At 43.6% G+C, this 12,495-nt stretch overlaps 1 protein-coding gene across 2 annotated transcripts in view; it reads left to right on the top strand.

Moving 5' to 3' along the window:
• Positions 1-2,570: 2,570 nt before the first annotated feature.
• LOC138446665 (ATP-binding cassette sub-family C member 4-like) overlaps positions 2,571-12,495 on the top strand; it is a 171,159-nt gene continuing 161,234 nt past the window's right edge. For both annotated transcript variants that reach the window (XM_069601885.1, XM_069601884.1), the window contains exons 1-2: positions 2,571-3,111; positions 12,046-12,156. In XM_069601885.1, coding sequence (XP_069457986.1) covers positions 3,038-3,111; positions 12,046-12,156 — 185 coding nt within the window. In that variant the 5' untranslated portion in view covers positions 2,571-3,037. The remainder of the gene's footprint in view (positions 3,112-12,045; positions 12,157-12,495) is intronic.

Raw genomic sequence — 12,495 nt, 5'->3', positions numbered from 1 at the left:
TTAGTGGTATAGTCATTTCAAAACAAACAGAGTTTTATTTGTATTTGTTTTAGTTTTTACAAAGTACTCTCACAAATTCTGAGGCTGGCACTAACCCTGTTGGAAGTAGGATGAGTGAGGCATCTAGAGCTCTGGCCCCTTGGCTCCAGAACAGTGGAACATTGGATTTGAACATTTCTTCTAAGTATCATATTAGTGTATGTTCAGAAAAGAATGCTAAGAAGTTTCAAAAACTCTTAATTAAAAAAAAAATACAGCAGAAGCTGTAGGGACTGAATGTATTCGACAGTTTGGAGACACTAATTATGGTCTTGAGACAGTTGTGGGGACCAGAGAGAACAATCTGGGGAAGTGTGACAAGAGAAGTCACTAGACTTCCAACTTCAGCAAGCAGTTTATTCATCTTTGAAGTAGAAGTAGTAGCTGAACATTTATAGGGATGGAGAAATGTAGAGAATTTCAAAGAGAACTGGAAGTCAAGTGAGGAGTGATTATTTAGATTGTTTGATTGCATTATCTAAGCAAGAGTTAACACCAGAAAGAAGGGTAATTGGAAGTTGACAATTTTCAGCTTTGTCTTCCTTTTTTCAATAGAAAACTTCAAACATGCATGAAATATCAAGAAAATAGTATAATAAACCAATAGCATGCCCATCAATATAAAATTAACAGTTTGCCACTCTTATATGTTTGAGTTATAAAAAATATTTGAATACAGTAAAGGTTTCTTTAAAATTAGTTTCTCCTTCAGCTTTATTGAGGTCTAATTGATGAGCAAAAATTGTATATATTTAGATGTACAACATGATGACTTGATATACATATACATTGTGAAATGCTCATCCTACCAAGCCAATCAATATATCTACCACACATCTTAATCATTTAATTTTTTCTCTCTTGTATGTTGAGAACTCCCAAACTCTCAGCAAATGAAAAGGACACAGTACTGTACTGTCAACTGTAACCAAATTGCTGTACACTAGTTCTGCAGGACATATTCATCTTGCATAACTGAAGCTAAAAGTCACTATTAATAACACCATTTTAGCCAAGGTACATGGGAAATTATCAAAGAATAATGGGGTGATCTTATTATAAGCACCACAAACTTTGATCTTTCTTCATTTAGAATGAAAGGGAAGAGAAGCTGCTGAGCTGGTAAGATGACCACACAAATAACTTATCACTTATGAGTGGGAGCCCAAGATTTTATTCTCAGTCCTACAGCATTGATTCATTCAGATAGCATATTCTAGACACTTTTCACACACTGCCCATCCAACAGTGAGACAGTCATGCTGGACTTGGACTTGAATCCAAATCAAAATTCATCATTTACTGATTCAAAGATCTTGGAGAATGCTGTCCTTGAGTCTCATCTTTCTCATCTGTAAAACAGAGATAATACCTTCTTGAATAGGGCATTGTGGGAGTTAAAAGTGAATTGTTTCCCACAAATGCACATAACCTGTATTCTATAACATATTGCCACTATTACTCCACTAGGCAGTCCCTGAGCTCATGATGAAAGAAATCATAAGGCAATCTCTCTGTCCCAAATTCCTCTTCAAAGAGAGCAGCAAAAAGCTCACAGAGGTCCCCCCACAATGTAACCTGTGAGATGCAAGACACCTCACATGTTGTGGCGATCTCCAATGACAGCATGAATTCATGTTTCAAAATCATTTGAAGTCTTCTAATCTTCTGTTACATTTGTTTAAGTCTTATAGCTCTACAAACATAATCTGTGCTAAACCCTGTTGTTGTCCATCATCAAATGTTTGGTGCCTGGTTTGTATTGGCCAAACCAAGGTCTTGTGCCCAATGTACACTGAGGTGATATGAACTGAAATGTTGGTGTTCTGAGCAGAGAAAAGTTTATTGCACGGGCCAAGCAAGGAGTAAGGATGCTCGTGCTCAGAAGTCTGGAACTCCCCAGTGGATTTCAGGGGAGGTTTTTTAAAGGCAGAGTAGGGGAGAGAATGGAGAGTACTTGATTTAGCTCATGCACTATTCTCTGCTTGATGTTGAGGAGCAGGGTAATGCAACAGGGGTTATCATCATAAATCCTTAAGTTCCAGTTAATCATGGTCATGCAGTTAACTTCTTCCACCTGGTGGACTTTTCAGCATCTGCAAAACAACTCGGGAATGTGCACCAAACATATTATCTGTACCTTCTGGGAGGAGCTAAAGATTCTATGACTGCAGTATGGCTATTGATAACATTTTATTTTTTTAATTACATGTTCACATTTTTCCAGTCATTAATTCTTGAGCCAGCCTTTTGTGATGCAGATGAGGCCTGGGAGACTAAAGATTTTCTACCAACAGGAGACAGGCAGAGGGCATGGGGTGGGGGTAGGATCTATCCCAGGAAGGCCCCACCGGGTTCTGCTTCATTACAGTTGCAGAACTTCCCACAGAGCCCTTGTCTGGTCTTGATGAGGGCAGAGGGCCCAGAGAGGAGGCTGCTATCTCCTTCTGCCAGCTTTCCCCAGGTTTCCTCTGCAGTGCATGGGGAACCTCTGAGCAGCAGAGATGGGCGGGGCTGAGCCTCCCATCTCCACCTTCTGGTTGAGTGCCTGGGCTCAGAACAGGAACTTCCGCAGAGTTTGCGGCCAGGTGCGCTCCTAGGAGCTGGGCTGGTTGTGCCTCACAGTCAGCCTGCTGCCTTTAACAAAGAGCTGATAACTTTGCCTCCCACCTGCGTAAGGCTTCTGGAAGCGTCTACCTGGGTGTTTCCTGATCCTGAAGGCCCACACGTGGCACGCTGCATCCATCCTATGCCTGTGGCAGCACCTGCACAGAGCGGGTGCCTCAGAGGTGGACCCTGGAGGCTGCTCAGTCTTAAGAGGCGGACCTGGTGCACAAAGGGCAGTCCACTCTCAGAAGCAGGTGTTCTCAGGCTCCGGTCCAGTGGACCTGTGAGACGGCCAGAATCCAGCATCCCCGCCAGAGCCTCCAGGAGCAGCAGGAGCCCCACGGCCGCCTGAGCAGGGAGACCCCGGTCTGTGTCCGCCTTGGCCGGCAAGATGCTGCCTGTGTCCGCAGAGGTGAAGACCAGCCCGCTGCAGAAGGCGAACTTTTGCTCGCGCCTCTTTGTCTGGTGAGTGCCCTGTCTGAGATGTGACATTCCACCGCGGGCGCAACACTGTCGGCTTCTGTTGGGGATCAAGGGACAAAGCGAGGGAGCAGTGCCTGGGAGCCTGGGGCAGGTGAGGTTGGGAGGGGTACCAAGAGACCTGGTGTCAGGGGAACTGAGTCTCCTTGCCTTGCTGCTCTTCGCCCAGCCAGCCCCAGAGCCTGAGAGCTGATGCAGCAGGAGCAGAAGGCAAGGAGGTTGCTCAGGGAGAGTCACTGCACAGCAGGAGAAGGGACTGGGCTCCCTACTCTCCACCTTATCCAGTGGCCTCAGAACCACTCAGGAATTCACTGTCAGTTCTGAAATAAGCTCCAACTCGGCACCCCCCGCCCCCGCCCCCCGCCCCCCGCCCCGCCCCACCCCACCAAGCAAGCAGCTTGTGAACAATTTTCTTTATCTATGTAGTGCCCTGCATCTTTGCCATCTTCCAATAATGTCCCCACCTTTTCCCATGTTCCTCAGGTGAACATCTGAGTTCCAACTGCCCTGGGCTCCCTCTCTCCGCCGTCTATGACCATGTCTTTCTTTCTGTCCCTCCTTCACTCCCTGTGTGGTCCTGTATGTCCTGGTACACAGTTTTGGCCAATTTCATGTGTGTACAAAACACTATTGTTTTTTATGAAATGAATGGGACATTATTCTGGAACATGTGTTGCTTTTGCCTGGGACACACAGCCAGGAGTAGAGTGTGTATTTGACCACAGCCCCTGGTCCTATTGTGAATATTTATCTCCACTTCTACCTTTGAGAACCAAACCCTGGGGATGGAGTCCCTGAAACCTGTGGGGTCTTATCTAGATATCTATTCTTCAGGGAAGCAGTACATGGTCTTGATGCAGGTGGTCGTGCCCAGGAGTCCTTTGGTCCTGAAACCACTGACAGGTCCATGAGCTGGGAGGAAACAGAGATGAAAAGCACTGCAGAGAGCTGAAGCTCTTAACTGAAGTCTTCATCTAATAGCTGGGAATATAGATATGCAGGCCTGAACCTTTGGACTTTAATCACACTTGGGTGATTATTAGGTCTTTTGTTTCTGGACCTTGACCCATTTATCTTTTCCACAAATTCTGATACTTCTTTTATTGGACAGTCTAGGGGATCCCCAGGGGGATGGCAGCTCCTATGCTTGCTTGGATGGTGGTGTATTCAGTGCATGTAGCTACATCCCTTGGCTATTTGATTGCCCTTTAGGAAAGAGGGGCCTAGAAGAAGGAATATGTGTGTGGTTACCATAAATAATAGCAAAGTAGACAAATGTCTCCTTAACATCAAGTAGGGCAGGAAACTCTCAAAACACATTCTATTTGTTGACTTTGAAAAGGTATGTGCATAGAAATGGAAGGTGAAGACTTCCATTTTCATTGGCACCCATTTCCAGCTTTTCTCCTGGGGAGGAAGGAGGTATTACCTCTTATTTCATGCTTGAAGACTCTGAAGCATAGAGGTTGAGTAGTTGCCTACCATCACACAGCTAGTAAGTGGTAGAGTGGGATCTCAAACCAGGAAGTCTGGTTCTGGGGTCTGTGTTTCTTGTGTATGTAACTGCTGTGCTTGCCATGGAATTGGTTGCCTGGACTTGTTCCAGGGTCCTGGCCCAGATTGAGATCCCTTATCATGATGGGGAGGTTCTTTCTCCACTCAGATTCCCCCAACCAATAAGTTAACTGATGGTGAGACTGCTAGAGCACACGCTTTGCTCAATGACCAAAGAAAGAGAAACGGAGACTTAGTTTGCAAGTCAACCTCTCAGCCCAACTGGGTATATAGGAGGGTTGAAGTAAAAGGAAGGGAATCAGGTTAAGACAGGGAGGAATATTCATGGCTTACCCAATAACGTGGTGTGATTTGGACCTGAAATTAAGGCAGCACTCCTTTTCAGTCCTTGTATGAGCTTTGGCTTTGTTGTCATAGTCACTGTCAACTGTAGTGGTCTGGTTGGTGTGTCATTTATCATGCTCATATATTACAGTGGATTCATAATGAGGCTCTGTGTCTATTAGAGGTTAGGTCTTCTGCCATTTGGGTCCAACCTAGTTATAGTCAGTTTTTATTTTTTTCTTTCCTTTTATGAATGAGCCTGAAACTCAGATAAGAGAGGTTTGTTTTCATTCGAGGGAGGGGCAGGAATATATTTCTGGGGCATCAGCCTTATCTTTTTACTGCTCCTTATTACTGAAGGGGCAAAGGTTCATCTTCTGATCCTGCTACCTGCTAAGCGCAGGCATTGTCACATGTTGGATTCAGTTCAGTTCAGTTGCTCAAAATGTCTGACTCTTTGTGATCCCATGGACTGCAGCACACCAGGTTTCCTTGTCCATTGTGAACTCCTGGAGCTTGCTCAGACTCATGTCCATTGTGATGCCATCCAACTATCTCATCCTCTGTCATCCCCTTCTCCTCCTGCCTTCAATCTTTCGCAGCATCAGGGTCTTATCCAATGAGTCAGTTCTTCACATCGGGGGGCCAAAGAATTGAGTTTCAATCTCAGCATCAGTCCTTCCAATGAATATGCAGGAAAGATTTTCTTTAGGATTGACTGGTAGGATCTCCTGGCAGATCAAGGGACTCTTAAGAGTCTTCTCCAACACCACAGTTCAAAAGCATCAATTCTTTGGTGCTCAGTTTTCTTTATAGTCCAAACCTCACATCCATACATGACTACTGGAAAAGCCATAGCTTTGACTAGACAGACCTTTGTCAGCAGAGTAATGTCTCTGCTTTTTAATATGCTGTCTAGGATGGCCATAACTTTTCTCCCAAGGAGCAAGCATCTTTTAATTCATGGCTGCAGTCACCATCTGCAGTCATTTTGGAGCCTCCAAAATAAAGTCTGTCACTGTTTCCATTGTTTCCCCATCAATTTGCCATGAAGTGATGGTACCAGATGCCATGATCTTCATCTTTTGAATGGTAAGTTTTATGCCAGCTTTTTTCACTCTCCTCTTTCACCTTCCTCAAGAGGCTCTTTAGCTCTCTTTGCTTTCTGCCATCAGCTCAGTCAGTCAGTTCAGTCACTCAGTCATGTCCAACTCTTTGTGACCCCAGGAACTGCAGCACACCAGGCCTCCCTGTCCGTCACCAACTCCCAAAGTTTACCCAAACTCGTGTCCATTGAGTTGATGATGCCATCTATCCATCTCATCCTCTGTCATCCCCTTCTTCTCCTGCCTTCAATCTTTCCCAATATCAGGGTCTTTTCAGATGAGTCAGCTCTTTGTATCAGGTGGCCAAAATATTGGAGTTTCAGCTTCTACATCAGTCCTTCCAATGAACACCCAGGACTGATTTTCTTTAGGATGGACTGGTTGGATCTTCTTACAGTCCAAGGACTCTCGAGAGTCTTCTCCAACACCACAGTTCAAAAGCATCAATTCTGCACTCAGCTTTCTTTATAGTCCAACTCTCACCTCCATACATGACTACTGGAAAAACAGTAGCCTTGACTAGATGGACCTTTGTTGACAAAGTAATGTCTCTGCTTTTGAATATGCTCTCAAGGTTGGTCATAGTTTTCCTTCCAAGGAGTAAGCGTCTTTTAATTTCATGGCTGCAATTACCATCTGCAGTGATTTTGGAGCCCCAAAAAATAAAGTCAGCCACTGTTTCCACTGTTTCCCCATCTATTTGTCATGAAGTGATGGGACTGGATGCCATGATCTTAGTTTTTTGAATGTTGAGCTTTAAGCCAAATTTTTCACTTTCCTCTTTCACTTTCATCAAGAGGCTCTTTAGTTCTTCTTCACTTTCTGCCATAGGATAGTGTCATCTGCATATCTGAGGTTATTGAAATTTCTCCTGGCAATCTTGATACCAGCTTGTGCTTCATCCAGCCCAGCCTTTCTCATGATGTACTCTGCATAGAAGTTAAATAAGCAGAATGACAACATACAGCCTTGACGTGCTCCTTTTTCTATTTTGAACCAGTCTGTTGTTCCATGTGCAGTATTAACTGTTGGTTCCTGACCTGCATACAGATTTCTCAAGAGGCAGGTCAGGTGGTCTGGTATTCCCATCTCTTGAAGAATTTTCCACAATTTACTGTGATCCACACAGTCAAAGGCTTTGGTATAGTCAATAAAGCAGCAATAGATGTTTTTCTGGAACTCTGCAACCTTGCCTTATTCTCCCAATTTGGAACCAGTCTCTTTTTCCATGTACCGTTTTAACTGTTGCTTCTTGACCTGCATACAAATTTCTCAGGAGGCAGGTCAAATTGTCTAGTATTCCTGTCTCTTGAGGAATTTTCCACAGTTTGTTGTGATCCACACAATCAAAGGCTTAGCATTAGTCAATAAATCAGAAATAGACTTTTTTCTGTAATTCTCTGGCTTTTTCTGTGATCCAACAGATGTTGGCAATTTGATTCTGGTTCCTCTGCCTTTTCTAAATCCAGCTTTAACATCTGGAACTTCATGGTTCATGGTACTATTGGATAATTTTGAGCATTACATTACTAGCGTGTGAGATGAATGCAATCGTGTGGTACTTTAAACATTCTTTGGCATTGCCTTTCTTTGGGATTGATGAAAACTGAAATTTTCCAGTCCTGTGGGCACTGCTGAGTTTTCCAAATTTGCTGGCATATTGAATGTACCAATTTAACAGCATCATCTTTTAGGATTTGAAATACCTCAACTAGAATTCCATCACCTCCACTACCTTTGTCCGTAGTGATACGTCCCAAGGGCTTACTTGCCTTTGCCTTCTAGGATGTCTGGCTGTTGTCCAGTGATCATACCACCGTTGTTATCTGGGTCATGAAGATCTGTTTTGTTGTGTTCTGTATATTTTTGCCACCTCTTCTTAATATCTTCTGCTTCTGTTACATTCATACCATTTCTGTCCTTTATTGTGTCCATCTTTGCATGAAATTTTCCCTTAGTTTCACTAATTTTCTTGAGAATATCTCTAGTATTTCCCATTCTAATATTTTCCTATTTCTTTGCCTTGATCACTAGGAAGGCTTTCATATCTCTCCTTGCTATTCTTTGGAAGTCTGCATTCAGATGGGTATATCTTTGCTTTTCTCCTTTGCCTTTATGTTGTCTTCTTTTCTCAGCTATTTGTAAGGCCTCCTCAGACAACAATTTTGCATTTATTTTTCTTGGGGATGGTCTTGATCACTGCCTCCTGTACAATGTCACTAATCCCTGTCCATAGTCCTTTAGGCACTCTGTCTATCAGATATAATACCTTGAATCTATTGTCATTTCCACTCTATAATCATAAGGGATTTGATTTAGGTCATATCTAAACAGTCTAGTGACTTTCCCTACTTTTTTTTTTTATTTAAAACTGAATTTTTCACTAAGGAGTTCATGATCTGAGCCACAATCAGCTCTTGGTCTTGTTTTTGCTGACTGTATAGAGTGTCTCCATCTTCAGCTGCAAAGAATATTAATCAATCTGATTTTGGTACTGACCATCTGATGATGTTCTTGTGTAGTCTTTTCTCATTTTGTTGGAAGAGGGTGTTTGCTATGACCAGTATGTTCTCTTGGCAAAACTCTGTTTGCTTTTGCCCTGCTTCATTTTGTACTCCAAGGTCAAATTCACCTGCTATTCCAGGTATCTCTTGACTTCCTAGATTTGCATTTCAGCCCCCATGATGAAAAGGATATCTTTTGGGGGGTGATATCCTATCTAGAACTAAGGTTCTAGAAGGTCTTGTAGGTCTTCATAGAACCATTCAACTTCAGCTTCTTTGGCATTACTGGTTGGGACATAGACTTGGATTACCATGATATTGAATAGTTTGCCTTGGAAATGAAGAGAGAGCATTTTGTCATTTTTGAGACTGCACCCAAGTACTGCATTTTGGACTCTTTTGTTGACTATGATGGCTACTCCATTTCTTCTAAGGGATTCTTGCCCACAGTAGTAGATATAATGGTCATCTGAGTTAAATTCACCCACTTCACCCCATTTTAGTTCATTGATTCCAAAAATATCAATGTTCACTCTTGGCATCACCTGTTTGACCATTTCCAATTTACCTTGATTCATGGACCTAACATTCCATGTCCCTATGCAATATAGTTGTTATAGCATTGAACTTTATTTCCATCACCAGTCACATCCACAACTGGTTGTTGTTTTCGCTTTGGGTTAGAGGAGCAGATTTCTCCTGATTCCACTAAAATGAATCTGATTGTTATCAGGCTAGAGTCGCAATTGCTCATAGCCTTGGGTAAAGACCATCTGCCACTTGATTGTCTCAGTTCTCTAAGAGATAAAACTAATAAGTCAATTGAGGAATCACAGACCAAAGAGCAAGAGAAGGAGAGTAACTGTAACGGGTTCTAAGAATGACCTTAGAAGCCCAGAGAAGCTGGGGAACCTTCTTTAGTTCCTGTCACAAATTTGTTCAGCCAGGCCCTTCTTGTTTTGAGTATTTGGCCAAGTGACCTTCTCTCTACTAAAGAAAAAAATTTATTGGGGTATAGTTGATTTACACTGCTGTGTTAGTTTCAGGAGTACAGCAAAGTAAATCAATAGACATATATCCACTGTTTTTAAAATGTTATTTTCTTTAAAAAATATAAAGGCTATTACAGAGTATTGAGTAGAGTTCCCTCTGCTATACAGTAGGTTCTTATTAGTTATCTATTTTATATATACTTCCCTGGTGGCTCAGACTGTAAAGAATCTGCCTGCATTGCAGGAGACCTGGGTTAGATCCCTGGGTTGGGAAGATCCACTGGAGGAGGGCATGGCTACCCACTCAGGGATTCTTGCCTGGAGAATCCCCATGGGCAGAGGAGGCTGGTGGGCTGCAGTTCATGGGGTTGCAAAGAGTTGGGTACGTATATAGTAGTCGATGTATGTCAATCCCAGTCTCCCAATTTGTCCCTTCCTCCCTGCCCCCCTGGAAACCATAAATTCATTTTCTACATCTGTAACTCTATTTCTCTTTGGTAGATAAGTTCATTTGTCTGGCTTTTTAAGATTCCGTGTATACGTGATACCATATGATACTTGTCTTTGTCTGCAAGTGGTTTTCTCTGGCAATTGGGATGTGCTCTCTTCTATCTGACCACTAGTGTTAACATAAAAACAGCAGGAAATGGTTGCTGGGGCATAAATTCCCCCTTGATCAGCCAGCAGGTAGTCAAGAGCTTTGTAGTGGTCAAGTGTCATGTGGGCCAGAGGGTCTAGTGAAGATTTTGTCATTCTAAGGTTAGATCTGGGTTCTCTACTTACCTAGGCCAGTCTCTGACTTAAAAAAATTTTTTTTTTTTATACTTAGGTTATTATAAGTTCTTTCTCATGCTAGGTTCACTGGAGATCCTACAAGAGTGACAACTGCTATTACCAGTCCAGCTCCCCTCCTGACTAGATGAATGGCCCCTTTGATTCACAGGTTGTGTGAGTGTAATTAAAATTTGAATGTAACCTTGATCTGGGTGTGAACAACCTATAGCCCAGTGTCCCCTGGTAGTTTTCTTGGAGACACTTGATGGCCCAACATGGGTGCCCTTGCCACAGGGACCTCGAGGAGCAAACATCCCTCAGGGGCACACACACTGTCTTTGAATTTTATTGAGTCATGTTTAGGCTCATGGTGGCGCCCTTCCATCCAGGGTACTTGCACATGGCCAGGCCCCTCCATGTTTGGTCCTGTCCCCAGAGCCCTTAAGCATGGTAACTATCTAGAGTTGGCCATGCCTGTAGGTGGAGGGCTCATGATGAATGGTTGGTTGGACCCCCAGAAAACAGGGATTTGATTCACACACAGGCCTTTGCAGGAGTGTGGTGGCAGTGGGCAATCTTGATGTCCCCGGGCAGAAGCCTGGACGTGGAGGAATTAAACCGTAGTTCGGTGATGCTGTCAGCTGTTAGTGCAGTTCCCTGAAAGTCTGGCGGGCTGTATTTATTCCTCCACTGAGGCTGATGGTGACAGATCCAACAGTCAGTAAAACCTCAGCCCTTTTGCATGTTTGAATGTTACTTTAAAAATAAACGAATCTTCCAGGGAGTGATACCGAGGAGGACCATAAGAAAAATCAACTGTATTTTAGTTGGGAAGGTATTACTTATCTTGAGGTTGTCTTCAGAAGGTTGGGTTCAGAAAGAAGCTCACATGAGTGCTCTGGCTGAGGGGAGTCTGACAGGACTGTAAGGAATTCAGGGTCCAGAGCCTGTTAGACTCAGGGTGTTGTGTCCATAAGATAATTCCTGTAAAACCTCCTCTGTGTTGACGATTGATCTGAGGAGATCTTGAGACCTCAAGGTTGCAACTGCTTTGAATATCACTGGTACTAAGACAGTTCAGTCATGTCCGACTGCAACCCCAACTGGTGGGGTTGCACCAACTGGTGGACCGTAGCCCACCAGGCTGCCCTGTCCATGGGATTTTCCAGGTTTAAACACTGAAGTAGGTTGCCATTTCCTTCTCCAGGGGATCTTCCCAACCTGGGGATCGAACCAGCATCTCTTACAACTCCTGCTTTAGCAGACAGGTTCTTTATCACTAACACATGTAGGTATTCTTCAATCTGATCCATTTCAGAAGATATAAGTCCTCAGTAATACAGGAACATATCTGCAGCCTTACCCACAATGGCCATTCAGCTCTATTCTGCATGCCTGAACCACTGTTACTTTATTTTGATTTCTAAACATATTTTTTCATTAATAATTAAAGCAGATGTACAATGAATGTTCAGTAGGCCACAAACAGGCTGCTCTAATTAAGTTATGTAATATATAAGCCAGCATGACTTTCCTATACCTAGAATGTATGTGTGTTTGTAAGCATATATCTAATTTTCCCCATATCTTTATATATTTAAAATGTAGAGTTTTTTTTTTTTTTTAACAATGTCCATGAATGTAGGTTTCTAATTAGAGATGTGTAATTTGGATATATGTCACTCTCCTTTTAATTTTTAACAGGTGGCTAAACCCCTTGTTTAAAATTGGTCACAAACGGAAATTAGAACCAGATGACATGTACTCGGTGCTTCCGGAAGATCGCTCCCAGCACCTCGGAGAAGAGCTGCAAGGGTGAGCACAGGCAGCAGGGAGGAGGCGAGGGAGAGTGAGAATTTCCACGTGGGGCTAAAGGTTTGGGGGAGGCTTTGCCTTCCTCTGGGTTCTCCTGAGGCTCCTCCCCTGGCACTGTACGCTCATCCCCTCAGGTTGACCCTGGGCTTAGCCCATTTTGGAGGCTGGGGGAGCCCATGTTCCCTGTGCATCTGTGGACGTGGAGGGAGCCCGCAAGCCATGGCCCTGGAGGCCAAGCTCTGTCCCCGGAGGTGGGGTCCATGGAAGAGGGAATCTGCCCTCCTGAACTGCTCATGACCTGTGAGTCCAGCAAATCTAGGCAGGAACTTGTTTCCAGAA

This window comes from Ovis canadensis, chromosome 10 (assembly GCF_042477335.2).
Source record: "Ovis canadensis isolate MfBH-ARS-UI-01 breed Bighorn chromosome 10, ARS-UI_OviCan_v2, whole genome shotgun sequence".
NCBI classification, from domain to species: domain Eukaryota; kingdom Metazoa; phylum Chordata; class Mammalia; order Artiodactyla; family Bovidae; genus Ovis; species Ovis canadensis.
Note: the sequence above shows the minus strand (reverse complement) of the source record. Positions and strands in the feature narration are given on the sequence as shown.